The sequence below is a fragment of the Cyprinus carpio genome, chromosome B1, assembly GCF_018340385.1.
Source record: "Cyprinus carpio isolate SPL01 chromosome B1, ASM1834038v1, whole genome shotgun sequence".
NCBI classification, from domain to species: Eukaryota; Metazoa; Chordata; class Actinopteri; order Cypriniformes; family Cyprinidae; genus Cyprinus; species Cyprinus carpio.
The window spans coordinates 31,424,786-31,441,326 of record NC_056597.1 but is presented as its reverse complement, the minus strand read 5'-3'; the positions used below and the strand labels follow the sequence as shown (position 1 = coordinate 31,441,326).

General features: G+C 43.7%; 1 protein-coding gene across 1 annotated transcript in view; it reads left to right on the top strand.

The window, feature by feature from the left end:
- Positions 1-15,910, top strand: part of col5a3b (collagen, type V, alpha 3b) — a 30,534-nt gene extending 14,624 nt beyond the window's left edge. The window contains 54 exon segments of the mRNA XM_042716025.1: positions 361-414; positions 739-792; positions 908-961; positions 1,322-1,375; positions 1,460-1,513; positions 1,601-1,645; positions 1,772-1,825; positions 1,972-2,016; positions 3,328-3,381; positions 3,460-3,504; positions 3,671-3,724; positions 3,797-3,841; positions 3,929-3,982; positions 4,069-4,113; positions 4,570-4,623; positions 4,721-4,740; positions 4,742-4,826; positions 4,955-5,008; positions 5,097-5,150; positions 5,252-5,296; positions 5,385-5,438; positions 5,612-5,656; positions 5,796-5,849; positions 5,937-5,990; positions 6,245-6,298; positions 6,429-6,536; positions 6,640-6,729; positions 6,854-6,907; positions 7,096-7,203; positions 7,287-7,394; positions 7,625-7,678; positions 7,753-7,806; positions 7,895-8,002; positions 8,122-8,175; positions 8,258-8,311; positions 8,411-8,464; positions 8,548-8,601; positions 8,734-8,841; positions 8,939-8,992; positions 9,074-9,127; positions 9,289-9,342; positions 9,449-9,502; positions 9,716-9,823; positions 10,834-10,887; positions 10,964-11,017; positions 11,126-11,233; positions 11,318-11,371; positions 11,483-11,518; positions 12,575-12,628; positions 12,720-13,002; positions 13,125-13,237; positions 13,573-13,605; positions 13,756-13,989; positions 15,288-15,910. Of these exon segments, the coding sequence (XP_042571959.1) occupies positions 361-414; positions 739-792; positions 908-961; positions 1,322-1,375; positions 1,460-1,513; positions 1,601-1,645; positions 1,772-1,825; positions 1,972-2,016; positions 3,328-3,381; positions 3,460-3,504; positions 3,671-3,724; positions 3,797-3,841; positions 3,929-3,982; positions 4,069-4,113; positions 4,570-4,623; positions 4,721-4,740; positions 4,742-4,826; positions 4,955-5,008; positions 5,097-5,150; positions 5,252-5,296; positions 5,385-5,438; positions 5,612-5,656; positions 5,796-5,849; positions 5,937-5,990; positions 6,245-6,298; positions 6,429-6,536; positions 6,640-6,729; positions 6,854-6,907; positions 7,096-7,203; positions 7,287-7,394; positions 7,625-7,678; positions 7,753-7,806; positions 7,895-8,002; positions 8,122-8,175; positions 8,258-8,311; positions 8,411-8,464; positions 8,548-8,601; positions 8,734-8,841; positions 8,939-8,992; positions 9,074-9,127; positions 9,289-9,342; positions 9,449-9,502; positions 9,716-9,823; positions 10,834-10,887; positions 10,964-11,017; positions 11,126-11,233; positions 11,318-11,371; positions 11,483-11,518; positions 12,575-12,628; positions 12,720-13,002; positions 13,125-13,237; positions 13,573-13,605; positions 13,756-13,989; positions 15,288-15,434 (3,786 nt within the window). The 3' untranslated portion in view covers positions 15,435-15,910.
- The last annotated feature ends 631 nt before the right edge of the window (positions 15,911-16,541 follow it).

Genomic DNA, 16,541 nt, shown 5'->3' with positions numbered 1-16,541 from the left:
AAGTGACATAAACCCAACAAAACATTGTAAAACTGCAGAAGGTTTAGTGTTATAGTAATTATAACTGGCTGTATATGAAGACAGCAGAAGTCTATGTACTGACTCCATCTAGACGAGTAAGTGTGTGTGTGACGCCCTCTAGTGCTCTTGTGTGTCTGTGCTCTGTGTTATTCAGTCAAACTCTGGAGGAAGAGCTGCGTGTTTTCAGCTTTACCTTCATCTGCACAATTACACAAACAGATGAACAAAAATAAAGACCAAATCAACAGAGCAGCAGCAGACTGAGAGTTCACAGTTTAATGTGTTTTATCGGTTCTGAATGACTTCCTGAGTGAAGAAGTCTGTGTGTGTGTTTGTCAGGGATCTCCGGGCCCGCGGGGTCTGAAGGGTGATCATGGATTCACAGGACCTCCGGTACGAGACGAGACGCTCATCTGATCACCTCTAATACACATACACTACCAGTCAGAAGTGTGGAATAATTCAGATATTTATGTTTTGTAAGAAGTCACAAAAGCAGCATTTATTTGATCAAAAATACAGTACAAATATTATTACAATGTAAAATAACTGTTTTCTGTGTGAATCTCTGTTAAAGTGTAATTTATTTCTGTGATGCGCAGCTGTATTTTCAGCATCATTACTCCAGTCTTCAGTGTCACATGATCTTCAGAAATCATTCTGATATGATGTTTTGTTGCTCAAGAAACATTTCTGATTATTATTGTGTGTCTTTAGGGTCCTCGTGGTCTGCCGGGGGCTCCGGGATTCAATGGTAAACCGGGCAAGAGGGTGAGTTTCATCTAAACACAACAAACACCATCAGATACCTGTGTGAACACCTGAAACACACCTGTGTGTGTGTGTGTGTGTGTGTGTGTGTGTGTGTGTGTGTGTGTGTGTTCAGGGTCGTGCTGGAATCGACGGAGCCAGAGGTGAACCAGGAGAGACTGGAACTAAAGTAAGTTATACTGTTGGCTCTTGAAATGAGTCTGATCTCAGTGTGACGGATCAAACATCATGAATTCGATGATCTGACCAATCACACGCTGTCCCTCATAATGAACCTCCATCAGTACAACAGGACATGTCAGAGATGAACGTGCCGATGAAGATGAGAGGATGCACAATATATATTCTCACTGGTCTGGTTTCTTATGTCTGCTGTGTGTATTCATTGATGCAGTTGAATGTTTCTCTGCTGAAGTCTTGTAAAATGCTGTGATTGTAACATGAATCCAACACAAATGAAGAGCTGCTGAGTGTGTGATTGATGACTGAACGGCGAGGTGATTTCTGTCTCTGTGTGTGCTGTTTTCAGGGTGACAGAGGGTTTGATGGGTTGCCGGGTCTGCCTGGAAACAAGGGTCACCGGGTAACACACTCTCCATTAACACTCATTAACCTCCGTGTGAACCTCAGATCAGAAACATTCATCTGTGTGTGTGTGTGTGTGCAGGGAGATCAGGGGAAGAAGGGGCCAGTCGGTCCTCCAGGAGGCCCTGGAGAAAAAGTCAGTGAACATTTCTTCCATATTCTTCATAAAATTTGTCTGTCTGTCTTTGATCAGGTTCAGAGTGAATGTCTGTTTGTTTCCCAGGGTTCAGATGGTCAGCCGGGGCCCAGAGGTCAGCCAGGAGAGCCTGTATGTGTTCACTCCTGTAGTCACTCGTAGTATGAAGTATTGCTCTTCATTGATCCACTGATGTGTGTGTCAGGGACTGCTTGTGTGTTAACAGATATTCCTCAGTGATGTGTGTGTGTGTGTTAGGGTCTAGCAGGGTTGACGGGTCAGAGAGGTCTTCCTGGTCCTCCAGGACAGCAGGTGAGTGGATAAACTCCTCATTCTGTGTGTTTGGGTCTCATTATTGTGTTCATATGATACGACTGACCTCCTCAGACTACAGGTCACATCAAAACGTCATATGGATCATGTGTGTGTGTGTGTGTGTGTGCGTGTGTGTTTGCCAGGGTATTCGTGGGGTTGATGGAGTTCAGGGTTCAAAAGGAAACATGGTGAGTACTGCTGATCTGAGATGTCTTAAACGGGGAGATGTCTGATATGATAAGGTTATTTTGTTATTTTGTAATGTTAGATTTATTTTTTGTATTGTAAGAGTTCTTTGTGTTTCAGAACTCAAAACTTTCGTGTTAATCTAAAAACAGCTTATATTGATGCCAGTCTGCCAAAACAACAGCTTGTGGAGTGTGACACTCTATGATGTAATAGTGTGGATAAGCACCGCCTCCAAAGAAGATGATCAATGCCTGCTTCTACATCACTCTCTGTTTAGCCCCGCCCACTGCTTCTACAGCACTCTGTTTAGCCCCACCCACTGCTTCTACATCACTCTATTTAGCCCCGCCCATTGATTCTACGTCACTCTCTGTTTAGCCCCGCCCACTGCTTCTACGTCACTCTCTGTTAAGCCCCACCCACTGCTTCTACGTCACTCTCTGTTTAGCCCCGCCCACTGCTTCTACGTCACTCTCTGTTTAGCCCCGCCCACTGCTTCTACGTCACTCTCTGTTAAGCCCCACCCACTGATTCTACATCACTCTCTGTTTAGCCCCACCCATTGATTCTACATCGCTGCCTGTTTAGTCCCACCCACTAACTCACACATAGTGTTTACAAGAGAGGCAAACACAGGTCTACGCAAAAACCAAACTATAAAGATGCTCTGAAGACAACAAGACGCTGTTCAGTGCCAAGCTGTGGAAAAAGTGTTTGCACTGCCATCCTTCTGATCCCAGCATTAGGAAAGAACAGATGAACTTTATTTTTAATGAAGATCCAGACCGCATCAGTAATAACTCAGTCCTTTGTTCACTTCATTTTACCGCAGATTGGTTTACAAACAAGGCACAATTCCACAGGATTTTCAGAAAGATTGAAACTAAAAGGCGATGCTGTGTGACTGTATAGGATCTGACAGTATCACTATTGCTTTGTCTGTTAAACAGATCGTTTGATATGTATTGAGTATTTATGTGTTTTTGACCTAAATCACAGCAGCGTCCATCTGTGAGGAATGTACTCTGTCAAATATACACAACTATTAGCCAATCACAGCAGTGTGTTTACTTCTGAGTCTACAGTCCTCCACATCTATTCCAACAGAGCGTTCTGATGAGGGGGTTAAAAACAGCACAGAAAATAATTTATTACTTCTATGATTTTTGAAGTAAAATTCTTGATAACATTATGAGTAGACCTCAAATAACAGTACAAAATAAAAATAAAAAAACGAAGGCAGTTCATGACCCTTTGAAAGACCCTGGAGCCGCAGGTCATCATCACACACTCTTCTCGTCTTCACACAGGGGCCGCCTGGAGAACCTGGAGCTCCAGGACAGCAGGGGAACCCAGGATTCCAGGTACACACACTCACAGATATAGTCTCTCTCTCTATCACACACACACAACCTCCTGACACTCTTTCTTCTGTTCTGCAGGGTTTTCCTGGACCTCAGGGAGCAGTCGGGTTACCAGGAGAAAAGGTGCGCTCTCTCCATTACTAGAAGTTATGTGCTAATACTGACTCCTGTGAGCAGGATTTGGGACAAACTTACTGAAAATATGCTAGATGAACCCTCTCCACACAGTTCCTGGTCTGAAAGACCTCCAGGTGGAGCAGACTTTAACAGGTGTCTTTCTCTGGCTCAGGGTCCTCAGGGGAAGAAGGGTATGAAGGGGTTACCTGGTGTCGACGGCCCACCGGTGAGTGTTGAACACATGCTGTTGTTGATCTGTGCTGCCCCCTGCTGTTCCTCATGATGCCACTGCACACAGGGTCATCCAGGACGAGAGGGGTCGCCTGGAGAGAAAGGCCTGCCGGTGAGATGCACAAACGAGTGTGTGGTGTCATCTTATTAGTGTCCTTGTCTTCACGTCACTGATTGTCATTGTGTGTGCTTCCGGTAGGGCACAGCAGGTGTTCAGGGGCCTGTGGGATATCCTGGACCCAGAGGAGTCAAAGTACTGATCTCTCTCTATTACACCCTATAGTGTGTGGTTGTGTGTGTGTGTGTGTGTTTTATTGACTGTGTGTGTCTGTGTTTTAGGGTGCTGATGGGCTCAGAGGACTGAAGGGCAGTAAAGGAGAAAAGGTGAGATCTTCTCAACCAAGATCAGTCTAACATCTGCAAACATTACTATATCTCCAGTGCTCACCACATGTCCAGACATCATAACATCCTCAGACACCATTCGATCTTCAGATATCACATCTCCAGACATCATGGAACCCCAACATCAGTGCATCTGCAGATATCACCAGATAACATAACATGCCTAGACACCAGCACATCTTCTGATATCCCAAATATTGTGAGATCATAACATCTGCAAGAATCATCACAGGTCCAGATGTCATAACATCTCCAGACTTCAGCACATCTTCATATATTACATTTCCAGTTATTTTGAGACATCATGACACCATCACATGTCTGGATGTGGTTAGTTGTGCAGATGTTTTTTAGAGGTTTCTGAAGCATGTGAATTGAGCGCTCATGCCGTTCATGGCGCTGATTGATTGTCATGTATGTGTGTGTTGTGTTCAGGGTGAAGATGGTTTCCCAGGAGCCAAAGGAGAAATGGGAGCTAAAGGAGACATTGTAATAACACACAGACACACACAACACAAACACTAATGAAACACACAAACCCACACACAGACTAAAACATACTGTTAACCCCATCTGTATCTGTCAGGGAGACCTGGGTGCTCCAGGGACGCGGTGAGGACGGTCCTGAGGGCCCCAAAGGGCAGAGTGGTCCCTTGGGTGAACCTGGACCCGCAGGCATCGCTGGAGAAAAGGTGAAATAGTCTACTACAACATAATCAGTAATAATCAGTACAAAAGATCAAACACCCTTTTAGTACACACATTTTCTTTTTTCCCTCCATCTTTTCTGATTTTATCCCTCCTGTCCCTGTCCTCTTAGGGAAAGCTGGGTGTTCCAGGTTTGCCAGGTTACCCAGGACGTCAGGGCCTGAAGGTGAGGGGAACACGAGCAGATGATGAACAGATGAATGTTTGAGTCGTATGGGAGAATAACTGCTGGTCTTGTGGTGGTTTCCTCTCAGGGTGCTGATGGTTTTCCAGGTCCTGTCGGCGTTCCAGGAGAAAAGGGGAAGAAGGTCACTGCTCAAAAGAGACAAACTGTCATAAAGACACTTAAAAGCACAAATATATATAAGTATATACATGTGCACTCATGTGAGTATAATGTGTTTCTCAGGGTCCACCGGGTCCTGCAGGGGCCGCCGGTCAGAGGGGACCTAATGTGAGTATCCCTGTCCACACTGATGATGGTCAGCGTCCCACATGAGTCACATCCAACATCATTAATGTGTGTGTATATGTGTTGTCAGGGGGCTCGGGGAGGCAGGGGTGCAAAAGGACCCACTGGGAAATCAGGAGACAAGGTCAGAGGTCATATCAGCCCTTCAACACACACAGAAACAAACAACGAATGAGCTGAAGTGTCTTTATTACATCAGCAGTGCTGAAGTCATTCATCATGTTAATGGGTCTGTTCTCATGGATAGTGATCCTATTGTTGAAATAACTGTAAAGGGCCAAACTGTCTCTGTTCTAGGGGTCTTCAGGACATGACGGCCCCCCAGGGCCCACAGGAGAGAGAGTAAGAGAATATCACACACACACACACATATAGAGAGAGGATTTTTAGATTCATACATATTTTGTGACTAATCAGGTAATTTGATCATGTGATTTAATGTTGATAGTTTTTTTGATTAATGCACGTTTATATACTACAGGGTCCACAAGGGCCTCAAGGACGTGTAGGTGAGGTGGGCCCCAAGGGACCCAATGTGAGTGACCCTCGTCTTCACCTCATATAATAAGACAACACTTGTCAGCATATTGTAATGTCATTCTGAACACGTTCCTGTGTGCAGGGGCCTGCTGGGAAGGACGGTCTGCCGGGTCATCCAGGCCAGCGGGGGGAGCCGGTGAGTCTGGGAACATCTACACACAGGCTTGTACAAACTATACAATGGATGTGATTGCTGAACGATTTAACACTTTAATACTGAATGTGATGCAAAATCAGCAGTGCACTAAAATAATAATGAAATATACTATACATGTTAATACAAATATGTGGTTTTTATTTGCTGAGTACTGAGCCTGTGTGTTGTTATGTTTGTGTAGTGTTTTGATGGTCTGTTGTTCACCTGGTGTTTGATGGTTTGATTCCTGACAGGGTTTCCAAGGCAAGACGGGTCCTCCAGGACCAGCTGGTGTCGTTGGGCCGCAGGTGAGCTCATCACTTCAGGAATCAGTCTTATCGACTGGGTGGAACCAGTCTCTTTGAAGTTTTTGCACTTTTTTTAGTCCAAGCTAAAGGCCACAGCTGTTGTTTTTGACTGGTGGTGATTTTGTTGCAGGGTAATACAGGAGAAACTGGACCGATGGGAGATAGAGGACACCCGGGCACTGCAGGACCTGCTGGAGAGCAAGGTTTACCTGGAGCCGCTGGGAAGGAGGGTGCAAAGGTGGGAAAACCATCAGCATCAATCATAACACTCTTTACACCTGTTAGGTCCTTCTGTATAATAACCCTAACTCTAACTTATACTGTGTGTGTTTGGTCATCAGGGCGACCCTGGAGGTCCAGGTACTTCAGGAAAGAGCGGTCCAGCAGGTCTGAAAGGTTTCCGTGGAAGTCGTGGGGCGCCCGGTGCCATGGTAACTTAGAATACTGTGTCCAGTAGATTTAGGATTGTTGCCAGTGATTCTATTAGTTGTTAAATATTCTCTGTCGGGCTTTCTGATTGGCCAGTGTTGTCATGTGACCTGTTCTCTTGTGTAGGGACCAGTCGGATTGAAGGGAGGGGTGGGGCCAATCGGGCCCCCTGGACCTTCTGTACGTAATCTCTTCCAGTAATCTCACCAAAGCACCTCCAGTATATATAATTTCATATTGTTTTATTTTCAGTCTTGAGGTGAAATTATGACTTAGAAAAGGGATTTTTCATGCTCTGTTATATGTATGCGAAAGTATATTAACACATTACAAATATATTTGTCACAAATATATGTGTTTCTTCCCAGGGGCCCACAGGTGAACGGGGCCCCCCTGGACTGGCAGGTGCCATTGGTCAGCCTGGTCGACCTGGAACCATCGGTGGGCCTGGACCAATGGGAGAGAAGGGAGAGCCAGTAAGACACGCCCCCACATGTGAAGATTGAAATGAATGACCAGTGAATGACCAGAGTGTGTGTAACTCTGTTTGTGTGTTCAGGGAGATAAGGGTCTGATCGGACCCGCAGGACAGGATGGTGACCAGGGGCCCGTGGGATTACCAGGAGCCGCTGGACCTCCAGGACCCCCAGGAGAGGATGGAGACAAGGTGATGAGGGCATATGCTCATCTGTAAATAGTAGTGATGATGTTTGTCAACTACAAAGGATTTTTTTTCTCCTAAACAACACCTAAAACAGCAACTACCCAGAAAACAAAAGTGCTATTAACTCCCTAGAAATACCCTAATAATAGCATTTCTCACAATTTTATAACGAAAATTACAAAATGTATTTATTGCTTGATTGTTAAAGTCCTCTGTGTGTTTGTATTTGTTAGGGAGAGACAGGGGCTCCAGGGCAGAAAGGCAGCAAAGGAGACAAAGGAGAATCAGTGAGTGTCTGAATTATAAACACACATCACATTCATATGTCACAGTGTTACCAATGATTTAAATCTGCTCTCAGGGGCCTTCAGGTCCAGTCGGCACTCAGGGGCCAGAGGGGCAGCCGGGAGTACCGGTGAGTGTTTGAGGAGCAACAGCATCTTCATGTTCTCGCTGTGTTCAGAGTGTGTGTGTGATTGAGTGTGTGTGTGTGTGTATGTCAGGGTGTGGATGGTGAGCGTGGTCCTCCAGGACAGCAGGGCATGTACGGACCGAAGGGAGATGAGGGCCTCAGAGGATTCAAGGGCTCCAGGGGCCCCGTGGGGCTACAGGTACCTGATCATCAACCATATCTCCTCTATTTCAATGAGAAATCATGAGGTATTACTGTTGCACATTCGTGTTACAGGTATGTGTGTGTGTGTGTGTGTGTGTGTGTGTGTGTGTGTAGGGGATGCCCGGTCCTCCAGGAGAGAAAGGAGAGAGTGGGAACTCTGGTCTAATGGTGAGCTCATCCATTCATCTGTCATTCTTGATCATGTTTAGTGATCTCTATGTAAATTCAATGTGTGTTTGTGTGTTTTCAGGGTCCTCCTGGTCAGTTTGGTCCCAGAGGAGCTCAGGGGCCCTCTGGTGGACAGGTGAACACACTCACTCCCATAATTTTCTAAACTAGTTATAAAATATTTTTCTTTCACATTTATTTCTGAAACGTTTTCTAAAACATATTTGTCTTTTAGGGTCCTCCTGGCCGTCCTGGAGTACGTGGTCAGCCTGGTGGAGTTGGTGAGAAGGTAAATCATCCAGATGTTCCTGCTGGTGATCACATGATCTGAAGAAACACACGCATCATGTTATATCTGATTATGATTGACAGGGTGAAGATGGAGAGTCTGGTGATCCTGGACCTGTTGGTGTTCCTGGCAGCGCAGTTTGTTGGTATCTCATTGTGTGAGTTTTTTTTTATATGAGCTTTTTTTTTACTACCACAGCAACACTTGTTTGACACCTCTGTGTGTGTGTGTGTGTGTGTGTGTGTGTGTGTGTGTGTGTGTGTTTTCAGGGCGAGAAAGGTGAGCAGGGTGAGAAAGGAGACACAGGACCACCCGGAGCTGCAGGTTCACCGGGAGCCAGAGGAGCATCTGGAGAAGACGGAGCGAAGGGGAATGCGGTCAGTGTGTGTGTGTGTGTGTGTGTGTGTGTGTGTGACCTCAGTGTGATTATCTAGTGTGTTAGCTGACTTGTCCTCTGTCTATCTCTCTCTACAGGGTCCTATTGGTTTTCCTGGAGATATGGGTGCTCCTGGAGAGCCAGGTGTTAACGTGAGTATCTTCACTGATGTCAGTCAAAGACGCTTTGTTAAGTGACGTGCTGATGGTGAAAGACCTCGTCTGTTCTCTCAGGGCATCGATGGGAGTCCGGGCTCTAAAGGAGATAATGGCGATCCAGGCAAATCTGTGAGTCTCTGTTACGTTTATGTCATTCATGTAAGCTCCTGATGGCTCTGGATCTGTGTAGGGCAGTGATAGTGTTATGGCATGTGCAGAGGCAGGTGTAGTTGAGATGATGATCTCTCATCATGTTTCGACCCTCTCCTTCTCGTTACTCTGGTGATTAGGGCCCTCCAGGACCCTCTGGAGAACCAGGACCACCAGGAAGGCCAGGACGCAGGGTGAGTGTGTGTTTGTGAGGAATCAGGTTAGGTGCAACATGATTCAGCTGTGTTTGTGTACGTGCAGAGCTTCTACATGCTTTTGTCTCTCCGGGTTTGTGTTTAGGGTCACTTGGGTGCTCCTGGAAAAGAGGGGCGGCCGGGGCTCAAAGGAGACAAGGTGAGACATTCGGTCGATAAATCGCTGAGTCTTTTTTCATTTTCTGGATAAGTCACACTGGATAATATTATGTTGTTATGTTTGACATGAGTGCAGCATCATAGGAGCCAAAGCTCGGTTCCAGCAAACTCCTGAATGAGATTTGAAAGGATGTCCTAGAGAACTAATCATTGGTTGTCTAATTCATTATGCTGCCTCTGTGTCTGTGTTCAGGGAGCTCCAGGATACGAAGGCATCATGGGAAAGACGGGGCCGGTGGGCGGTCAGGGGAACCCAGGGAAAGCAGGACTTCAGGGGCTTCCAGGAATCCCTGGACCAGCGGTGAGCTCAGGTTTTTCTCTGCTCAAACCCATGACTGGCGAGTTTACATACAGCCTCATCACACATTAATATCCTTTGAAACAGTTTTACTAACAGTCTACACAGCAGGCTACATTTCTGTGTTGCAAACATGGGTTTCACTTCAGACATTCTACTAACTATAAGTAACATTACAACTACATGTCTTCTAACTCTCAGAGTAGACTGTTAGGTTAGGTTTAGGGTAAGCAGAATAAGTTCATAGTCAGTGTGTTGTATGTTGTGGACCCATCAAAATAAAGTGTTACCCAAACATGAAATAATAATTAAAGTATTGGGATAAAGTTTATAGTCCGGATATAGACCATCATACTGAGTAACAGACTTTTGGAACTAATGATACGCTTCAAATATAGATTGTGTATGCTACATTCTGCCAGTAGGTGGCGACTAGTGACTGTTAAAATGTATTTGATGTCTGAATCATTCATGCAAGAGATTTGTTCAAAAACTCTGGAGGAAACAAGTACAGCGTTTTTACACAATTAATTCATTTAAATTAATAAATATTTTTAAATACACTAATTTATAACATTTTAGAAATGTATAAATAGACTCATTAATAACATTAAATAAAACATTTTGTCAGAACCCCAAGTAAGTTAGCCTATGTATTATTTTGTTTGGTTGTCTAGAATTGTGGGAGAACCGTGATCTATATTCTAAAAATCAGTAGTCATAGCTTAAAAAGCGGACAGCATATCTGGCATATAACGAGTGCTATACTGTTTCTAATACTGAAATCTAGACTTGGATGTAAAATTTACAATCTTACAGATTTTATGTATACGTTAACAAGGATTTGGTACAATTATAATGCATTATAATGCCATTTCTTATCCAGTGTGCGAGGTTCTTCAAACCACCCCCAATCACTAACCCCCCTCCCCTTTCTTCTGGTCCATTCTGCGATCCTTGCCTGTGAATGTTGGTTTAATAAAGATGAATATCACATTCTCTCTCTGCTGTAGGGAGAACAAGGGCTGAATGGACCCCCAGGTCAAACAGGACCCCCGGGGCCGATGGTGAGGCTCAGTAACACTCCTCATGCACTGATCTCTGATATGACATCAGACTGATGATTTCTTTACATGTGCGCAGGGTCCCGCTGGACTGGCAGGACTGAAGGGAGATCCGGGCAAGAAAGGAGAGAAGGTACATCACACACACACACACACACACACACACACACACACACACACACACACACACACAGAGTAAATGCTCATGATTTCATTGTATCTGTGTGTGTGTGTGTGTCAGGGTCATGGCGGTCTGATTGGTTTGATTGGGCCGCCGGGTGAGTTCGGAGAGAAAGGTGATCGAGGACTGCCGGGAAACCAGGGGCTGCAGGGAGCCAAAGGAGACGAGGTGAACACACACACACACACACTCATATAGAAACACATTCACACACACATTAAGAAGCTGATTGAATCGTGTTTCTGCTGACAGGGACCAGTCGGACCTCCAGGACTCAGTGGACCGCCGGGATTACCAGGACTGTCTGTGAGTCTCGAGACACTTTAATCTTCACACACATCAGACCCATCCAGATCTTCTGGGTGTGTTTGAGTTTGTTCTGGTCTCACAGCTTCTGTCTGTAACACTGTGTTTCAGGGATCCATGGGACAGAAAGGATCTAAAGGAAACCAGGTGAAACACACACTGATTTTTACTTGAATTCATATTGATCCGCAGAACATTTGAGTTGAGACATGTTAGCTGAGTTTGTTCCCGTATATGCATTTAGCAGAGACTGTTATTCACAGTGACTAGAGATGAAGAGAGCAACATAAGCAATCTGTCACTGAGGCAAGTATTCACAGCGCACAATGGCAGGTTTAACAGAAAGCTAGATGAAGCAAGCTAGGGAAGAGGTGAGATGTGAAGGTTAAGTGCTCGAGGATGTCTTCAGCTGCTTCTGGAAGTAGAGATTCACACGGAGATTGGCAGCTCATTTCACAACAGAGGAGCAGAGAGGGTGAAGGGGGAACAATCAGATATTTTGCTCACATCTGACACAGATTGGAATTTGTTGCACACGTGTAAAAACAAAAATCTGCATGAGATCTGATGTTTTCACATCCGATCTGGGCCACTTCCACATGTGTATTTTAATTGGATACATATCTGATATCTGACATGCATGCCATAAAGTTAGCAAATGCTGGTGTGCTGTATATGCACTTGCATTTTATTTAAACTTTACATGTAAGAAACTGCGCAACATTCAGGAGCTGGTTTTCAACCTCTACCCCGTGAATTTTATAAATGCAATAGCTTCGCTACTAAAAGCTACATTATATCTCTCAGCAATGAGGAGATAACCTAGCTGTTTCTGTAACTAAACCAACAAGCTTCACTATTAGGCTACTCACTCGCACATTCTCTCTCTTCTCTCGTTCTCGTTAGTTCATTCAAATAGAATCTTACAGTGCTCCTTTATTTCACTTCACATCCATGACAGCAGTTGTCCATGCTGACAAATAATGATGACTTATATCAATCATTTCATTCAAAACCCGAGGGTCTAGTACTGTATGTGCACTGTAAAGAGATAATGATGGGGGGGATTAATGTAAACACAGATATCGGATACCAGTCGTGTCAAAGATGCAGCTCGGGTGTTCCCATCAGTCTGTGAGCTCTTAACCACCAGCAGACACTGAGTAACTCATGTGATCTGTGTGAATGATGTGGTTTATTTAAGGCCCTATTGGACCCAGAGGAGATCCTGGTCCTGCTGGACCCCCTGGTTCCCCGGTGAGTCTCCAGTCACCCATAAACTCATTACTAGATGAACACTAATGGCAGAACGAGTGATGGAGCTACACATCTCTCCGTCTCTATCCAGGGTCTTCCTGCGGTGGGAATGGCGGCTCCTCCGGCGCTGGATGCGTTTGTGATGGAAGAGGGGGGGGGGATTAGGATTTGGGTTGTGGATGGAGCGGTGATGGAGGACGGACAGATGCAGGACGAGGAGGCTCAGGGGGAGGGGGAGGACATGGAGGAGGTGTTTGCGTCTTTGACCTCCATGAGGACAGATGTGGAGGGACTCCGGACGCCACTGGGCACCTACCACAGTCCTGCCCGCACCTGCAAAGAGCTGTGGATGTGCCACCCCGAGTATCCCGACGGTGCGGACACAACACACATTCAGACAATAATTTACACTTGTTCCAGAGCTCTGCTACTCTGGAGGAATCATCACCGTCCCGTGTATCTGAATCGGTTCTCTCTGTGTGACCTTTGACCTCAGGAGTTTACTGGATTGACCCCAACCAGGGATGTCACAGGGATGCGTTTAAAGTGTTCTGCAACTTCACAGCAGAAGGTGAAACGTGTCTCCAGCCGCACAGCAGTGTACAGACGGTGAGAGACTCACATCACTTTGACTGCGGATGTGAATTCACTTTTTTACATTTTAATTTATTGAGGTCACAACCACAACAAAGCTGTCCATTTTTTGAAGACAAGGGGGAAGCCAAAAAGGCTGAGAAATACTTTTATTGAGGTTATGAATTCAATAACATGGTGATTGTGGCCAAAAAGGTGTGCACAGGAAATACTGAATTACCAGGTCAAGTAGTGGTGGTGTGTGGTGTTCAGCCAGTTTAAGGTGGGTGTCAAACTTTGTTATATATGTGGTGTTATTTATTGAGGCTGTGTGTGTTTAGAAATGTGTTGATGATGTTTACTGTGCACAGGTCAAAATGGCTTCATGGAGCAGAGAGAAACCAGTTTGTTTGTTCCTTTTAAGTTTGATGTGTGTTTACAGGTGTGTGTGTGTGTGTGTGTGTGTGTGGTGGGTTGTGTATCGTGAGTGGGTTATCCTGTGTGTGTGTGTGTGTGTCACACTACCGCTGTTCACTCTGGTCTGTGTTGAGTAGTTCTCTTATGTGGATGTGGATGGAAACCCCGTTCACATTGTGCAGCTGGGCTTCCTGAAGCTCTTGAGTGCCACGGCTCGCCAGAGCTTCACGTATGTGTGTCAGAACTCGGCCGGCTGGTTCGACAGCACCTCCCTCAGCTACAGACACGCGCTGCGCTTCAGAGGCAGCAACGGAGAGGAGCTGACGCAGCAGAACGCACATTACATCCAGCCCACGCACGACGGCTGTCAGGTACATGTGATTTATAGGGAGCAACGGAGAGGAGCTGACGCAGCAGAACGCACATTACATCCAGCCCAGAATCCTGAATAACAGCTCATAAATACATGACTCAAAGTGAATGCACTGACACGACTCAGTGAATCCCACATGAGTGGAATCAATGAGTCATGAATCAGTTCACATAAAAGGGAATCTTCTGAGTGGTTCACATGACTCAGTGAATCCTGAATCAGCTCACATACATGACTCAGTGAATCCTGTAATCATATTTGATTCATTGATTAGTGTACTTGATCAGCTCACATACATGACTCAGTGAATCCTGAATGAGTTTAAATTCATTGCTCATTGAATGACTCAGTGAATCCTGAATCAGTTAACATGAGTGACTCAGTGAATCCTGAATCAGCTCACATAAATGACTCAGTGAATCCTGAGTTAGTTCACATGAATGGCTCAATGAATCATGAATCAGTTCACATAAATGACTCAGTGAATCCTGAGTTAGTTCACATGAATGGCTCAGTGAATCATGAATCAGTTCATATAAAAACATTAATAAATCTCGAATCAGTCCACATACATGACTCAGTGAATCCAAAGTCAGTACTCATAAATGTCCAGTGAATCTTGAGTCGGTTCACATAAATGACTCAGTGAATCCTGAATCAGTTTGCATTAATAATTCAATTAATCCTAAATCAGTTCACATAAAGACTTAGTGAATCCTGAATCAATGAATCCTGAATTGGTTAATATAAAAGACTCATTGAATCCTGAATCAGTATGCATAAACAATTCAGCAAATTATGAATTGGATCGCATAAATGACTCAGTGAATCCTGAATCGGAATTGTGTATCATTATTGATAAACAATTCAGCAAATTATGAATTGGATCGCATAAATGACTCAGTGATGAATCCGGTGAATCCTGAATCAGCTCACATACATGACTCAGTGAATCCTGAATACGTCCACATAAATAATTCAATGAATCTCAAATCAGTGCACATGAACGACTCAGTGAATCCTGAATCAGGTATCATGAATCCGTTCACATAAATGACTCAGTGAGTCCTGAACACGTCCACATAAATAATTCAGTGAATCCTGAATCAGTTCACATAAATAACTCTGCAAATCCTGAATCAGTCCATATTCCTGAATCATTTCCTGTGAACAACTCGGTGCATGCTGAATCAGTTAAAATATATGACTCAGAAGTGCTGAATCAGTTGAGAGGACTGGCCCCTGCTGTCATGTGTCGATCACAGTGTGGTGTGGTGTGTTTCTCTGTGTGTGCAGTCGCGCTCGGGGCAGGACCGCACCGTCCTGGAGGTGGACTCTCCGCAGTCGGAAGCTCTGCCTCTCGTGGACGTGGCCGTGACGGATTTCGGGAGCGCGAAACAGAAGTTTGGCTTCAGCGTGGGGAAGGTTTGCTTCAACGGCTAGTCAAGAACAGACTCTGACAGTGTATATATTTATACATCAGTCCTTCAGCTGCTTGCGTTTGTCTGAGGACAGGAAGTGGTGCTTGAAGGGCGATCACGTGACATGACGACACACATCCAGACGCTCTTGTGCTCGGGTTTACAGAGATCAGACCTCACAGAGATTCAGTTATTTTGTATTATTGTTTGAAAGATGTCGATGTATTTTTGTATTTGTTTGTATGAATGTTTCGTAATCTTGGTGCTACATGAGGCTGTATTTTAACTTGTTTACATGATGTAATGAGTCAAACTGGCAGTGCATTCTGGGAAAAGACATCGCTGCAGCTCCATCCAGCGGGTCGGGAGTCGTACGCACGTCAGGATGTCCAGCGGTTTGATTTTAGTGTTTAATATGGATGGAGATTCTCTGACTGTGGTTTTGATAAGTACTGTTTGAGAGGAGAGATTTATAAATAAAACTATTACTTAATAAAATCAACGCGTGATTTACACTGATTCACACAGATCAGCTCAACATTCATCTGATAGAGAGAGCAATTAAATATATTTAGTTTCTCATGAAAACACATCCAGGTCAAATTTTATGCCAAAAATATCATTTTATTTAATATATGTAAAATTTGTATTCTCAATTTATTTTCATGCTAGTGAAACACATTCACACCTCAAAAGTCTCATTATTCTCAGTGATGATTTTCAGATTGTTAGGCTTTTTATTTTATTTTATTTTATTTTTTATATTTTATATTTTATTTTTAATATTTTTATATCTTATTTTATATATTTTTTTAATTTAACTTTATTTTATTATTGAATATATTTTATTTAATTTTTATGTTTTTTATTTTATTTTGTATTTATGTTTTATATTTTATTTATTTTTATTTTATTTTTATTTATTTAAGTTTTATTTTATATTTTTTATTTGATTTTATTTTCTATATATTTTAATTTAATTTAATTTTTATTTATTTATTTAAGTTTTATTTTATATTTTTTATTTGATTTTATTTTTATTTTGTAATTTAATTTAATTTTTATTCACATTTATTTACGTGGTATATTTATATTTTTAGTTGATTTTATTTTATATATTTTATTTTAA